The sequence below is a fragment of the Alosa alosa genome, chromosome 6, assembly GCF_017589495.1.
Source record: "Alosa alosa isolate M-15738 ecotype Scorff River chromosome 6, AALO_Geno_1.1, whole genome shotgun sequence".
Classification (NCBI taxonomy): domain Eukaryota; kingdom Metazoa; phylum Chordata; class Actinopteri; order Clupeiformes; family Clupeidae; genus Alosa; species Alosa alosa.
The window spans coordinates 35,055,999-35,073,713 of record NC_063194.1 but is presented as its reverse complement, the minus strand read 5'-3'; the positions used below and the strand labels follow the sequence as shown (position 1 = coordinate 35,073,713).

Below are 17,715 nucleotides of genomic sequence, written 5' to 3'. Positions count from 1 at the left end.
GTAGGCTACATTTGATGTAATTTGTAATGCAGTTCACGGCATGTCTGTTTAAAGATATTTAAATTAAGTAGGCTACTTATTGTCATTGATCTAAAACCGCCGTCTGTGTAGGCTACTAGCTACTAACATTGTTATTTTTGTGACATGTAGTGTGGGGGATATGATGTTTTTAAAAGTAGCTTACGCTATGCTAGGATATGCATTGTTAAGTGTTTACGTGGTGGACAATCCAAAATGATAGAGTATTTACATGAACATACACCATTTTGGCTACATGTGGAATAAAGTCGGGAGTCTTTCTGCAACACTGCATGCCTTGTTTTCTCTACAATCCCCTTTGCGATTTATTACAGGCTATTTAACTATCAGCTGCATTGTCAAACGATGTGGGTTCTAATTTTCGTGTCATTTTATTCCTAACCTTCTGCTAATAGTGAACTTCAAATTTAATTTTAAGGAACCACATGTAAGATTGTGTCCAAAACCGGTACTGCAATCACTTTTAAATTACTGTAGGGCGGTGTATCCCCTCCCCCCTGACTCGAGGTTGCCATCCCGGATGAGTATTTTTAATGTCATAGACACACAAACATGCTCACTCACTCACACAAACCTGTTATCTGGGGGACTGTGCACCCCACACCCACCATTTACTCTCAGTTTGAGGGCATCTCTACAAACAAAGAACTTTTCCATGTCCTGCATATTTTCAAAAAGGAACGTAAATGGCTCCTTGTAATCCCACTCAGTCGCCTCCACCAACACCCTCCATGCAGTGAGTTGATCGTCGTGATTGACATGTATGACGGTTTCTGCATCCGTCCAGCCCAGGACCATGTATTCCGCTATTCCGCCGCATACATGTCTTTCAACGTGATGGGCAGCTACTCTTTTACCTGCTCCGAGTACTAGTGCTAACTAAAACAGGTGTGACGGTTATTATTTTTACAAACCCAAACTAACTTACCTCTTACATAACGAAATTTCCAGCCATCTGTTTGACCTTCTCCTGCATCGCCGGATCCACCAACTAAATACTAAATACTGGCAACGTAAAGGGCGAATTTCTCTTCCATTTTGTTTAACATTTCAACTTCAACTTCTTGTCTTCGAAACTTATTCACTCTTCTTCTTACCGTTTTCGAAAGAAACACTTCAGAGGGCCAATGAAACTCCAGCGGTGCGCGAGCGTGGAATAGATCGGGCAGTGTCGTAAATCGTTGTAACAAAGGATTACGCACATGCGCAGACTGGATCGTGCAGGCAGCATTAATCGGGTACCTACACAGAGTACTGTAGGGAATGTAAACAAGTGGAAGTGCGTAGACAGGCGGAGTCAGGCTACAGCGTAACTCATAAGCGTGCAACATATCATTTTGAGGGAAAAAAAAACAAACAGAAAATCCCAAAAAAGACAAAAGTACAAGACTGTGTACATATTTTCATTTCCGAACGAAGGAACTACTCATCCCATAAACCACCGCGCCTCACTGAATAATATATAAAGTCCGAGGCACAACCGCCAAAAAAACACAAAAAGCCGTTTGAACAACTTGATGGCTGCCATGCGACCCTTTTCTTCCAAACAGTGATTTGTAGTAAATATGCAGTTAATAGCCTAGAAATCTAGACGCTCTAGCTGGCAAATTACATTTGCTGCCAGGGCTAGTCTAGCAACTCTCCGCTGGCTTGTGAGCTCCAGAAATTGAAACTCAATCAGGCCAATGAAATCGAAAGTATAGAGTCGTTAGGGTGGGCTTAACATAATGATTGATGGCAGAGTTGCAATGGTTTGGCTTGAATTCCCTGCTACTTGAAAACAAATAAGATGGATGTTGCTGTTGGCTTAACAGTGTGACACGAAGTTAAGCTTTTATTAAGTTGGCAAATGTTTGAACTAGCCAACTGGTGGGAAACGATGGGACTCATATAGCGCTATAGCTGTCCTATTAAGTAGGAATTTGAAAGACAACTGATTATCCCGCCTCTCGGACTGAGCACTGCGAACGGTGAGTGCCCAGACCCTACATTTTAATTTACAATTTAAAAGTGCATGGTCTACTCTTGGAGTGTGTGTGGTGAGTAAAAGACTGTGTGTGTGTGTGGTCTGAGTAAAAGACTGTGTGTGTGTGTGTGGGGTGAGTAAAAGACTGTGTGTGTGTGTGTGTGTGGCGTGAGTAAAAGACTGTGTGTGTGTGTGTGTGTGTGGTGAGTAAAAGACTGAGCAGACCACCAGAGGAGTGTGTGTGTGTGTGTGTGTGGTGAGTAAAAGACTGAGCAGACCACCAGAGGTGTGTGTGTGTGTGTTTGTGTGGTGAGTAAAAGACTTGAGCAGACCACCAGAGGTGTGTGTGTGTTTGTGTGGTGAGTAAAAGACTTGAGCAGACCACCAGAGGTGTGTGTGTGCAAACTGCAGGTTTTATTGGCGGCCATGTTTGGTGAAGCCCCTCAGGGCAGCGGTCAGGGCTGGTCCAGTAGCACCCCTCCCCCACCACAGGGGGCGCCGCTCACACACGCGCAGGGCTGCAGCCATCAGCAGACCTCACAAACCAGCAGCACACGTTCACAAGGTGGAGTTCAGGTGTTGTTCAGGATTTGTTTATTTATTTATTTGTTTGTTTGTTTATTTTTACTCGTGGTTGGTGCCTGACTGTGACGAGAGACCATGAGACTCTCTGGGACACTCTGCCTCACTATACACACACACACACACACTTTGCCTCACTCTAACACACTCATACGCGCACACACGCGCACACACACGTGTGTGTGGCCAGGACTGCTTCTGTAACATCATGCCAGAGGCTGGGAGAGTCGGACTGACCCAAGAAACACTTCCACACACACACACACACAACTACCGTTACCATGGCTACACCCAGGAGCTACCACCAGCACACACTACAGAAGGTATTGCACATGAAATGTAAAAAAGAAAGAAAAAATAAAAGAAAAAAATCAAAGAAAAAATAAAATACATAATCCGATCTCTTACTTCCAGGTGAAGATTACATAATGTACAAAACTAGAAGTTCTCCTAACATTGATCATTGTACACGTTCCAAATAAATAAATAAGTCTATCTGTCTCCACGGTGACCAACGGCCCAAGACGACGCGACCTGCTCGGGACTCTGCAGAGTGAGGTAGTTCTTGAGAGCCTCGGGGTCAGGTTATTAGAGTTTCCATCTTCAGGATGAAAGGGGTTTAGAGTTCAGATCTGCAGGGGATTAAATGTGTCGGGTGGGGGTTGGCGAGGTCAGAAACTCTTCTACTCCAACAACTCAGGGCTGAGAAATTAAGAGCACTTCAAATCAAGAGTAAAACACACAAACACACACACGTCTACACGTCTCATATGTGCCTCACCTTTGTCTGTCTCTCTCTCCTGCTCTCCATCTCTCACTCCTGCTCTCTCTATCTCTCCTGCTCTCTCTCTCTCTCTCCATCTCTCTCCTGCTCTCCATCTCTCTCTCCCTCACTCCTTTCTCATCTCTCTCTCCATCCCTCTCTCTCTCCACACACATGACTGTCACTCTCCATCTCTCTCCTGCTCTCCATCTCTCTCTCCCTCACTCCTTTCTCATCTCTCTCTCTCTCTCTCCACACACATGACTGACACTCTCCAACTCCGCTCCAAAAAAAAAAAAAAAAGACACACACACACACACACACACACACACAAACACCACTGTGGGGCCCGATCCTACTCTGTATTCTGCTGAACTTTACACACTTTGTACTACGGAGACTTCATAACGGTCAGCTTACATCACCACAGAGACGGCATAACGGTCACCTTACATCACAAATCCTTCTTGTCGAAAAATAAAGCTCACAATTATCTATACAAATTCTCCTGATGAGCAAACGCTCGAGCGACCATCAAACATTCCCAGACTCCCGCTGAGCTCACAATACAAAAACACAGCCTCACCCACCGCTGCCATGGAAACCAAGTGCCAAGTTAGAGCCACAGGACTGCATATCCCAACATTCTCTGCCAATACCCAAGACCCACAGGACTGCATATCCCAGAATCCTCTGCTAATACCCAAGAACCACAAGACTACGCATCCCAGCATCCTCTCCCAATACTAACGAACCACAGGACTACATATCCCATCATCCTCTCAGCCATCTCCACAGGACTACATTTCCAATCATTACTTTTGTGCCCATTACCAGAACTTCTCTGTGCCACCTACACAGGACTACATCTCCCATCATTCTCAGTAAAATGCCCTCAAGACTACATCACTCATTATTCTGTCTGCCTGACAGAATATCCTCGGTCATCTCTCCCCTCCTCAGGACTACATTTCCCATCATCCTGTCATCTCTCCCCTCCTCATGACTACATTTCCCAGCATCCTTGGTCATCTCTCCCCCCCCTCAGGACTCTATCTGGACAGTCTACAGGCACTTTCTCCTTCACTCAGCTGAAATACTACTAATATAAAAATACAGGACTACACAGAAGGGACATTATTGCATGTGGTCAGAGGCTCCACCGTGACACACACACACACACACACACACACACTCCGCTCATCCGGTTCCGTTTGGGTCGGTTCTGCAGACGGACTGCAGGAGCTGGATCAGACTGCACACACACAACCCCCCCCACACACACACACACCGTTTCTGTGACTCAACCTGTTGCCAGTGTTCTTAACCGTTGTCCCTCCATCTTTTCATCTCCAGCACACCCACCTCCTCCTCCCCTCCTCATCCCTTCCTCCTCCTCCTCCTCCTCATCCCCTCACTACTCCTCTCCTCTGTCCTGGTGAGTGCGTCTGGCCCAGTCTCTCCTACAGAGGAGCGTTGTACAGATCACCCAAAGGAACATGGGACAAGTGAAAAGCTTTTTTTGTCTCTTTTTTGCTTGAAAAGACTACAATTACCCTTACGTTTTCCAAAAGACTACATTACCCACGTTTCCAACAGAAAATCTTTTTCAAAAAGACAAACAAAACAAACAAACAAAAGGACATGAATTAGCTTCATCAAAACATCTTTTGCATGATCATATCTCCGCCCAACCAAAGTATTCACAGAGTACAACAGGTTCTTACATTGATATTTTACAGGTATGAGGTGCACGCGCACACACACACACACACACACACACTCACACACTCCTTGCCGTAGGACAGCTTCCCAAATCGCATCTATGTGAGCACATCCCATAATATCTCCTCCCGGGACGCCAGTAGCAATTGAGGCGGAGCTTCCCATTGAGGGGTGAAAGATAAATAAATAAGGGAGGGGTTTGCACGCTCACCGCAATAAACAAAAACAATAAACAAGACTAAAAAATATTTAACCTTAAAAGCCTCCACGTTACTTCAACCGTTCTACATCAATATGGCAAGATGATGACGTAGCGTTAGCGTAAAGTAAGATGACACACACGGAACACAACACACACACAGTTCATGTGGAGCAGGTGAGGTGTCAGGAGGAGGCTTCTGATTGGCTCTCACAAGCCCTCAGCTCCGCAGGCCCCTCCCCCTCCCGAGAGCCGATGAGAGAGCGGTGGGCGAGGTCACCTGCAGCAGCCCAGTGTTGCCGTAGCCATTGCCATGGCGCTGTGGGTGTCCGAGACGAGGGGAGGGGCGGGGTCAGAAGACATCGGGGAGGAGGGACGCGGCGGGGGGGTCCCCATCACTGCTGCACCTGTGCTGAGAGAGACACACACACACACCCCGTTACAGCACCTTACACACACACCCCGTTACAGCACCTTACACACACACACACACACACACACACCACACACACAGCACCTAGCACACACACACACACACCCACAACAGCACCTTACACACACACACACACACACACACACACCCTTACAGCACCTTACACACACACACCCCGTTACAGCACCTTACACACACACACACACACCCGTTACAGCACCTTACACACACACACCCCGTTACAGCACCTTACACACACACACACACACACACACCCCAAGTATAGCACCTACAAAACACACACACACCCCAAGCAGCACCCTTACAAAACACACCTGCTAATAGCACTCTTACAAACACACACACACACCCTCAAGTATAGCACCTTACACACACACACACACACCCCGTTACAGCACCTTACACACACACACAGCACCTTACACACACACACACACACACACACACACACACACACACACACACCCACACCTATAGCACTCCAAATAAACACCCCTCATATAGCACCTTACACACACACACCCCTGCTACAGCACTCTTACACACACACACCCTGCTATAGCACCTTACTTACACACTGCTACAGCACCTTACAGCACCTTACACACACACACACACACACACACACACACACACACACAGCTAAAGCACCTTACACACACACACACACACACCGCTACAGCACCTTACACACACACCCCGTTACAGCACCTTACACACACACACACACACATCGCTACAGCACCTCACACACACACACACCGTTACAGCACCTTACACACACCTTTACAGCACCACACACACACACACACACACACACAGCACCTACACACACACACACACAGTTACAGCATCTTACACACACACACACCCGGTACAGCACCTTACACACACACACACACACACCGCTACAGCACCTTACACACACACATAAGGTCTTATCACAACATAGTAGGCTACATTGAAGAGACTAAACTAAGTTAAGTTATGCAATCAAGCAGTATCTCAAAGCTAACGCTAGAATACTGTTTGATGTCGAATTTAGCATGCTTAGCCTACTTACAGCTTCTTGTCAATTTCGTTGAAGGGCTCATTTTATTGACTCTGAATGTTTGCAAAATCCCGATGTAGATGGAAAAGTGTTTTCCAAAATTCAAAAGTGCTTGTCCCAAGGAGAAGTACGAACCTTTATTTTAACTATGTAGAAAACGTTATGAATTGCATCCACACATCAGCAGTGACAGGCACTCAATTAGACCTATACACTCCGCCCCTCCCCACCCGTTGTCCAAGTCAGCTACCGCCACAAATTGAATCCAATTCTGTGGGAAACACTGCACACACACACACACCTTTACAGCACCATACACACACACACACACACACACACACACACACACACACACACACACCTTGTTACAGCACCATACACACACACACCTTTACAGCACCTTACACACACACACACACCCTTTACAGCACCATACACACACACACACACTTACAGCACCATACACACACATACACCTTTACAGCACCATACACACACACACACACACACACCTTTACAGCACCTTACACACACACACACACCTTTACAGCACCATACACACACACACACACACCTTTACAGCACCATACACACACACACCTTTACAGCACCATATACACACACACACACACCTTGTTACAGCACCATACACACACACACACACACACACCTCTTTACAGCACCATACACACACACACACACACACACCTTTACAGCACCATACACACACACACACACCTTTACAGCACCATACACACACACACACCTTTTTACAGCACCATACACACACACACACACACACACTTACACCCCCACACACACACACACCTTTTTACAGCACCTCACACCACACACACAGCACCTTTTACAGCACCATACACACACACACACACCTTTTACAGCACACATACACACACACACACACCTTTTACAGCACCATACACACACACACATACACCCCCACACTTACCACCAAACACACACACACACACACACACCTTTTTACAGCACCACTTACAGCACCATATACACACACACACACACCTTTTACAGCACCATACACACACACACACTTACAGCACCATACACACACACACACACACACACACACCTTTACAGCACCTTACACAGACACACACACCTTTACAGCACCATACACACACACACTTACAGCACCATATACACACACACACACACCTTGTTACAGCACCATACACACACACACCTTTACAGCACCATACACACACACACACACACACACACCTTTACAGCACCATACACACACACACACCTTTACAGCACCATACACACACACACACACACACACACTTACAGCACCCCCCCACACACACTCACACCTTTACAGCACCTTACACACACACACACACACACACCCTTTACAGCACCATACACACACACACACACACCCTTTACAGCACCTTACACACACACACACACACACACCTTTACAGCACCATACACACACACACACATCTTTACAGCACCATACACACACACACACTTACAGCACCCCCACACACACACACCTTTACAGCACCTTACACACACACACAACTTTACAGCACCATATACACACACACACACACACCTTGTTACAGCACCATACACACACACACACACACCTTTACAGCACCTTACACACACACACATTTTTACAGCACCTTACAAACACACCAACACACACTTACAGCACCCCCCCACACACACACACACACCTTTACAGCACCTTTTACACACACACACACACACACCTTTACAGCACACACACACACACACACCTTTACAGCACCATACACACACACCTTTACAGCACCTTACACACACCTTTACAGCACCTTACACACACACTTACAGCACCATACACACACACACACACACACCTTTACAGCACCTTACACACACACACACACTTTTACAGCACCTTACACACACACACACACACACACTTACAGCACCATACACACACACCTTTACAGCACCATACATACACACACACACACACACCTTTACAGCACCATACATACACACACACACACACCTTTACAGCACCATACACACACACACACACACCTTTACAGCACCATACACACACACACACACACCTTTTACAGCACCATACACACACACACACACACCTTTACAGCACCATACATACACACACACATCTTTACAGCACCTTTACACACACACACACACACCTTTACAGCACCATACACACACACACACACACACACACACCTTTACAGCACCTACACACACACACACACACACACACACACACACACCTTTACAGCACCATACACACACACACACCTTTACAGCACCATACACACACACACACACACACACCCCTTTACAGCACCATACACACACACACACCTTTACAGCACCTTACACACACACACACACACACACACACACAGGCATGCAAACTGGTCAGGGGTGAAAAAGGTGAGAAGGGCACGCAAAGTGACAATAGTGCATAGCTTCCACGGAGTATGAAATGGCCTAAAACCAGAGATTTACAAAGAAAACAAACTATAAAAAATCACTAAAAAATTAGTTGTGGCCAAAAATATCATATGTATGATAAAAAAATAAGTGAATATAAAAAAAAGTGTATTCTTCTCCTATTTCTCCTTATGTGAGGGGCCTCAGACTGTTTGGCAGCATGCTTCAGCATGGCCCCTCCACCTCCTAAGCAATCTACAGGAGTTCTTTTTTTTTTTTCAGGCCTATTGGACATGAAGACATAGTAGGCATAGTATTAGAATAAAGATGATAAGTTTGAATATTTGTTGAACCAAACCAGGTGAAACTTGCTTGAGACACACACTATTTCAGACTAACATTATATAAAATAGGGTAGACTAGACTAATTTGTAAAATCGATTTGAAATGTTTTAACTTCCTATGGAATGGGCATTTTGTGTCTAGACCAGGTCTTGTGAAGCCGCAGTGCAAAATAAAATGAAAATGAGTCATTTAGACCATTATTTGCTAAGGTATGCCCATGCTTTGTAAAATGCCCAATGGAAACTCCCCATAGGACTTTGGTTACCCAAAATGCATACTGACAATAAAAGCCTTACTGTGTGTGGTTTCTGGACTATTTGGATTGTTTGTCGAGGTTCTGATGGAATGACTACACTATGGAATAATTACAGAAATGTCTTTGCATTTTCTTTGTTGGTTCAATGGGTGTGGATAAGATGGATTATACATCTGCACAACAAATATTGATAAAAAATATGGATTCCTGTGACTATTTCAATACCCAATTTGCTGCATCTATCTTATTGATAAGGATACACACTGCAGCTAGAAGGTAGGGAAGCACCGGAGGGGGAGGAGGGCAATTTGATACAATTTAATTGAGACATAGTAAGATTAATCTGACAATGTAAAGCACTATACAGATTGTACATGAAAAGGGTTGTCATATATGGATTCCCAAGTGTCCAAGCTTTCAAATGGTGTATAACATTACTATACTAAATAGCAATATGGTGCAATTGATTTTATAATGTTGGGGGAGAGGGGGGTGGGTGTGTTGTTGAGGGCACACTGTTTCATAACAAGTGTTATCCTGCAGCCTAGGTTACTTACAGATTGTGGCATTGTGCTAGTTAGTTTGTTTAACCAACCAATAAAGTTGTGTTGTGTGAATAGTGTTTACACTACATGTTAAACTGTAGCCTACCCTATAGGCACAGGCTGCTTCAGATCAGGTCACTGAACGTTTCTTAAAGACATGTCTCTAAGCAAGATCAGTATAGCAAAGATCAGTATAGCAAAGGCTAATGTGAATAATTAAAGAGTTAAATGTGAATAATTAAAGAGTTAAACGTTTTGCACAGCCCAGTTTTAAGAGACATTTAAGTCTTTAGGTCATTCACATTAGCCTTTGCTATACTGATTTGTGTATTTGCTTCACCTTTTGCCGATCTAGACCAAGTACAGCACGTAACCTATTCATCAAATTAACTCGTGTCTATATTTCTGTCTCATATCGCTAAATTTAACAACATTAAAACAAAACCGCCAAAACCGCTTAATCTCAACGCTTTTGCTAACAGAAGTTGAAAGTTTCAACTAGCCCACCTGTGACATCTCTAGGCACCTCTCCTCACAAGCTCACATTCCAGCTGACATTTCAGACGATCTAGGCCTATCTGGCCACAAAAGGAGGCTATACCTGCGCTAGCTGCTCTGTTCACGCTGCCTCTGCAGCAACAAGCTTCCACTGATGTTTAGTAAACGACATAGCCCAACATTCGCTGCTGAATTTAAGGCCTGGCACACCAAGATGTGTTTGCGCCTGCACAATAGTAAACTCAGCTCACGCTGACTCCTTAAATATTTTCTCATCGGGTTCTGCACAAACCACGTAAGTCAGTCATTTTGGATTCAAAACGGCGAATTTCGCCGAAAGGTGAGTAGTTTGCATGCCTGCACACCTTTACAGCACCTACACACACACACACACACCTTTACAGCACCTTACACACACACACACACCTTTACAGCACCATACACACACACACACCTTTACAGCACCAACACACACACACACACACACACACACACCTTTACAGCACCATACACACACACACACACACCTTTACAGCACCATACACACACACTGCACTTTTCCTACCCTCTCTATCTTGCTGTGCCTGTTGAGGTGTCCATGGCAACCCCTCCAGCCCCGCCCCTTATTCTGATATGTGAGTGTTGTGCTTTGAGAACATTAACTGGAGTCAAATTCCTTGTTAGTTTACGCAAACCTGGCCAATACAGCTGATTCTGACACACACACATACACATCATTACAGCACGTTACACGCACACACACACACACTGTTGCCATGGTACCTAGGGAGGGGGGCTGTCCTCTGATGACTCCATTTTTCGTCCTCTCCTCCCAGTCCAGCACCTCCTTATAGATCAGCTCTGGAACACACACACACACACACACACACAGACAGAGTGTGAGTGTGTAGAGTAGACTGCTGTGACAAAAATAAGATCTTTAAACTCCTCTTAAGATGGGAGACCTTTCCACACACACACACACATACATATATATATATATATATATATATATATATATATATATATATATATATATATATATATATATATATATATATATATATATATATATATATATATGTGTACTCTACCTTTCCACTCCTCCACTGTGGTGTGTGTGTGTTTATATATACACACACACACACACACACACACACACACACACATATACATATATATATATTTGTGTATATATATAACAGTATATATATATATGTGTGTGTGTGTGTGTGTGTGTTAGCCTGCGTGTGTGTTAGCCTGCATGGTGTGTGTAAAAGGCAGCTAGGCGTCAGAAAGGCAGGTAGCATGTGTATTTTTCGCGGTGTGTGTTTGTGTGTGTGTTCTACCTTTCCACTCATCCACTGTGTGCTCTCGCTCATCCAGTTGCTTCTCTGTGATCACAGGGGGGGGCTGAGGAAACAAGACACACTTATCAATTATCCACACACACACACACACGCACACACACACACACACACACACCCTCTCAACAGCTGCCAACCATCTGTCAAACACCACACACTACAAACACGCATCATGCTGCTGTCCCCAGTCACACACCATGCACCCCTCAGAACAGTTAGAGTGGGAAGTCCTGGCTCACCGCTTCCACCTCGGACGGGTCATACCACACGTTGATATAGGGGTGCTGAAGGGCCTCATCCACAGATATGCGCTTGGAGGCATCGATCACCAGCATCTTGGACAGCAGGTCCCTGGCCTGGCTCGCTACAACAGAGAGGAGGAGAGCGTGTTACACACACAGACACACACACACACAGCAGAGCAGGTCTCTGGGCTGGCTCGCTATGCGATGAGCCTACATTTACATTTCATTTCTATATTGTTTTGTTTTATTTATATGATTCTGTATTTTATTTTGTCATATGGTCATCTATTTGTTTGATTAAGTACATTGCAATAACATAAGAATTGTACTATACAGTGGTAAAGATATTATCAATGTTTCATTCTCTCATGCTTTGTCTGCAGTCCATGCTGTTCATGAACAGGTCAACGAGTTCAGATACAGTTTAATGACTAGTGATCCATCTCAGCGTGCTTTGTGATTGGTTCTTCTTGATTACACGCGATAGCGCGCAAATTCTGTGAGGAGAACATTCTGGATGAACGTTACTTTGGTGGAATGACACGCAAGCCGGATGCACTCGCTAAGGACATAATCGGACCTTCTATCATCTCACTTTTTGGATCCTTTTCCGGCACAAGTCTTCGTGGACTTTCTTGGGAATGGATGCCAATATCGCTTTGGATGAACTTTGCACCGTCGAACTTTGGGACAGTGACAGACACCGCGCGTCATGCAGCGGTAGGCTAGCTGAGATGGCCATGCCTAAAGGACAGTGAGATGAATCACCATGCTACTGTGGTAATGTTAACCTGTTTTGGGGTGATTTGAATGTGAAACTTTTTGTTTTAAGACCTAGGCAAAAATGACTGTGATATGGTGAACTGTCCATTTATTTTGAATGGGTTTACAGATAAATGACTGATATGGTGAACTGTCCATTTATTTTGAATGGGTTTACAGATAAATTACTGTGATATGGTGAACTGTCCATTTATTTTGAATGGGTTTACAGATAAATGACTGTGATATGGTGAACTGTATTTACAGATAAATGACTGAAACGTATCCAGGACTCCTGTATGTAGCAGCTAGAACAGAGAGGAGGAGAGCGTGTCACACACACACACACACACACACAACAGAGCAGGCCTGACTCAGGAAGAGAGGGGAGGATAGTGGCATCACACACACACACACACACACACACAACAGAGCAGGCCTGACTCAGGAAGAGAGGGGAGGATAGTGGCATCACACACACACACACACACAACAGAGCAGGCCTGACTCAGGAAGAGAGGGGAGGATAGTGGCATCACACACACACACACACACACAACAGAGCAGGCCTGACTCAGGAAGAGAGGGGAGGATAGTGGCATCACACACACACACACACACACACACAACAGAGCAGGCCTGACTCAGGAAGAGAGGGGAGGATAGTGGCATCACACACACACACACACACACACAACAGAGCAGGCCTGACTCAGGAAGAGAGGGGAGGATAGTGGCATCACACACACACACACACACACACACACACACACACAGAGCAGGTGAGAGAGACAGAAACTCTTACACACTCACACACACACACACTCACCTTTCAGTTTGTTGTGTTCTGAGTCGGCGGGGAACAGCACGTCAGGGAAGAGCTTCTCAAAGCTGTAGCCAGCGTAGCGGGGGCGGTTCTCCACGTAGGTGCGCACCGATTGGTTGAGCTTCAGCATGAACTCCTGAGAGGGCGTGCCCAGCTGCTCAATCACCTTATTCCATTGGTCAATATCTATGTCAATCACTCAGGAAAAACACCACCACCATGGGCCTGCACCAACACACACACACACACACACACACACACACACACACACACACACACACACACACACACACACACACACACACACACACACACACACACCCTGATCTGGGCTGGACCAGGGGCAGGTTCCCCTGAGGGTCTGAAACATCACCACACTGCTGTGTGTGTGTGAGGATGTCTAGCCTTCACCAACACAACACTAGGGCTGGGCGATAAAACGATAGCGATATGTATCGCAAGAGACATGTAATCGATATCAATAAAAAATACGTTCGATAGAACATTCGATAATTAAAAGCAACACACACCTCCGGCCTTACGTCCATAAATAAATAGGCTAAATATAGCTTGCATTGTAGTATGTGCAACTCGACCAGAGTAGGCGATAGAAGTAGGCCTACCTCAACACAGACTCTCAATGAGTCCTTGCCCCGTGCACTCTCTCTCTCTCTCTAGGTACATCCCTCCTCTGCATGCACATGTAATCCAAACATTCACAATCGTGCAAGACGACTGGCTAAATTGCTATTAAATTCGGTTAGCATCATTAGCACGCTGTACGAATTTGTTCAAAACGGTCGCATTCAAATTGACTGCTAAGTTCTAATAATCCCAATCGCGATGCAAATAGCAAAGTATTTTCCAAGACTCAAACGGGCCTGTCCCAAGGAGTATTCATTTGAAACTTAAACACACGTGGGAAAACTGAACAGTCTAACCAGTAGACTATGATAAACTAGCAAATTAAGCTACTTTGTTTACAATATTTCCAGGCTTCAACCAGTGCTGCTTTTCATTCAGACTTATGTGCACATTTATTTATTTGAGTGTTTTTCATGATTATGTTGCTATTTATTTTCCCTGTTTGCTTTGATAACTGTGGTGATTAAAATCAGAGGAAGGTTAAGTTTAAAATAAAAGTGTTTAAATGTAACTTTTTTCCCCTTCTGGTCCTTATCTGAAATAGACTGATATGAAATACTTATATCGTGATACAGTTTTCAGCCATATCGCCCAGCCCTACACAACACACACACACACACACACACACACAAACAAACACAATCACACCTTCCAGTGTGTGGAGGGGACATGGGATATGACTCTGAAGGAGCTGTGATTGGACTGCACTCTGATTGGACAAGAGCTGTGATTGGACTGCACTGTGGTATCTATCAGGGTTCCATGACAACCTACAAGACCTGAATGTCTAACTACTCAACGAACCACCTACCAAACACATGTACAGACCATGAGAGGCCGGACTGCCCTGCTCTTGCCCACCTACCAAACACATCTACAGGCCGTGTGTGTGTGTGAGTGTGTGTGTGTGTGTAAGGTGACACATGTACTGGCCATGAGAGGCCTGACTGCCCTGCTCTTGCCTATAGAGGGTGCTAGAGGGTGAGTGGGAGCTGCCTGTCTGTCCTAGTTTGGCCTGTAGAGGGCAGTAGAGGGTGAGTGGGAGCTGCCTGTCTGTCCTAGTTTGGCCTGTAGAGGGCAGTAGAGGGTAAATGAGCTGATGGAATGACTGGTGTGTTCAACAGCTCCTACAGCCAGCCATAGGTGAGCAACAGAAGGACCCTACTTATGTCAACACAGCAAGTAAACAAACAAACAAACAAACAAACATTCAATAAAGTTGCATTGATCCTCTCTCTCTCTTTTTCTCTCTCTCTCTCTCTCTCTCACACACACACACTCACACACACACGATGGATGAAGCGATGTCGCCCGTAAGGATACGGTCAGTGCCAGGGAATAACACACTACCTCTGACCATCTCAGCCATGATGCAGCCGATTGACCACACATCAACTGAAACATGAAATGACAAACACAAAACACATTAGCATGCACAACTCCAAAACAACAAACAAAAAACATCAAACAAAAAAACAACAAACAGACCAAAAGCCATGAAATGAAGGTGCAAACAGGTGAGGTGGGATGCAGGGGAGGAGCTTCATGCAGACGACAGCAGCACTCAACCACAGCAGGCCTCCAGCACTGGGCCTCACACAGCAGCGCTCACTTAGCTTAGCCACGCAGCCGCTAGCACTGGGTCACACAGGGCTAGCACAGGAACCGGACTGGGCTAGATTAGCTTCGCTTAGCTCAGCCAGATAAGGGCTGCGACAGCGTAGAGAGGACTAGCTTAGTTTAGCCAGATAAGGGCTAGCACAGTGCACAGAGAGGGCTAGATTAGCTTAGTTTAGCCAGATAAGGGCTAGCACAGTGCACAGAGAGGGCTAGATTAGCTTATTTTAGCCAGATAAGGGTTAGCACAGTGCACAGAGAGGGCTAGATTATTTTATTTTAGCCAGATAAGGGCTAGCATGGCTAGCACAGCTTAAGTTAGCCAGATAAGGGCTAAGAAAGTACACAGAGAGGGCTAGCTTAGCTTATCTTTGTAAGTGCATAGGGTGCGTATAAGTTAGCCCTCTCTGTGCATAAATGCAGCATACAGCTCTCTGTAGTCCTCCAGTGTTTAGCTACCAGAGGTGAGTGTCTGTGTGCATGTGTGTGTGCGTGTGTGTGTGTGCGCATGTGTGTGTGCGCATGTGTGTGTGTGTGTGCATAGTATTTAGAGGTGAGAGCATAACAGGGGGACTGAAAGGGGACTGGGGTTTAACGCAGCTATCAATCAATTAACAAATTAATCAATTAACTAATAAATCAATTCATGTAAGTATGCAATTAAGCTTCCTTTAATTACACCTTTCTGATCACGCAGTAATTACAGCTCGAGGTCATTAAGCTTTTCTAATTAAAATCTCCGTCAGAATGTTCCTTCAGAAGGTTCCACTGAGCGGACCATTAGCGCTGCTAGGCGTTGCCTAGCGACCGCGTCCGGCTCCGAGCCGGCCCTGCATTAGCCAGCAGCAGTCGCCACGGCAACCAGCCCTGCGTCCGGCCACAGGAGAAGGATACAGTCCCTCCCTGGGAAGAGGATTTTGTGGCGGACCATTTCGGCCATGATGCAGCCCACCGCCCAGATGTCCACTAGGGCCCACCGCCAGGAGGAAGCACAGACACACGTCAGCACCACAGGGGTGTGTGTGTGTATGTGTGTGTGTGAGAGAGAGAGAGAGTGTGAGTGTGAGTAAGAGAGTGTGAGAGAGTGAGAGTGTGTGTGTGTGTGTGTGTGTGTGTGTGTGAGTGTGTGTATGTGTGTGTGTGAGTATGAGAGAGAGAGTGTGAGAGAGTGAGAGTGTGTGTGTGTGTGTGTGTGTGTGTGTGTGTGAGTGTGTGTATGTGAGTATGAGAGAGAGAGAGAGAGAGAGAGAGAGAGAGAGAGAGAGTGAGTGAGTGTGTGTACACAAGACTGACTGTGAGGAAGATTGACCAAATATCCACAAGAGCCACAGGTTAGAACAGAAGCAAAGCAACACCCC

At 45.5% G+C, this 17,715-nt stretch overlaps 1 protein-coding gene across 1 annotated transcript in view; it reads right to left on the bottom strand.

Annotated features, from left to right (window-relative positions):
• Positions 1 to 4,908: 4,908 nt before the first annotated feature.
• mapk8b (mitogen-activated protein kinase 8b) overlaps positions 4,909 to 17,715 on the bottom strand; it is a 28,780-nt gene continuing 15,973 nt past the window's right edge. Inside the window, 6 exon segments of the mRNA XM_048245559.1 lie at positions 4,909 to 5,686; positions 11,679 to 11,756; positions 12,245 to 12,308; positions 12,502 to 12,626; positions 14,099 to 14,281; positions 17,252 to 17,323. Coding sequence (XP_048101516.1) covers positions 5,670 to 5,686; positions 11,679 to 11,756; positions 12,245 to 12,308; positions 12,502 to 12,626; positions 14,099 to 14,281; positions 17,252 to 17,323 — 539 coding nt within the window. The 3' untranslated portion in view covers positions 4,909 to 5,669.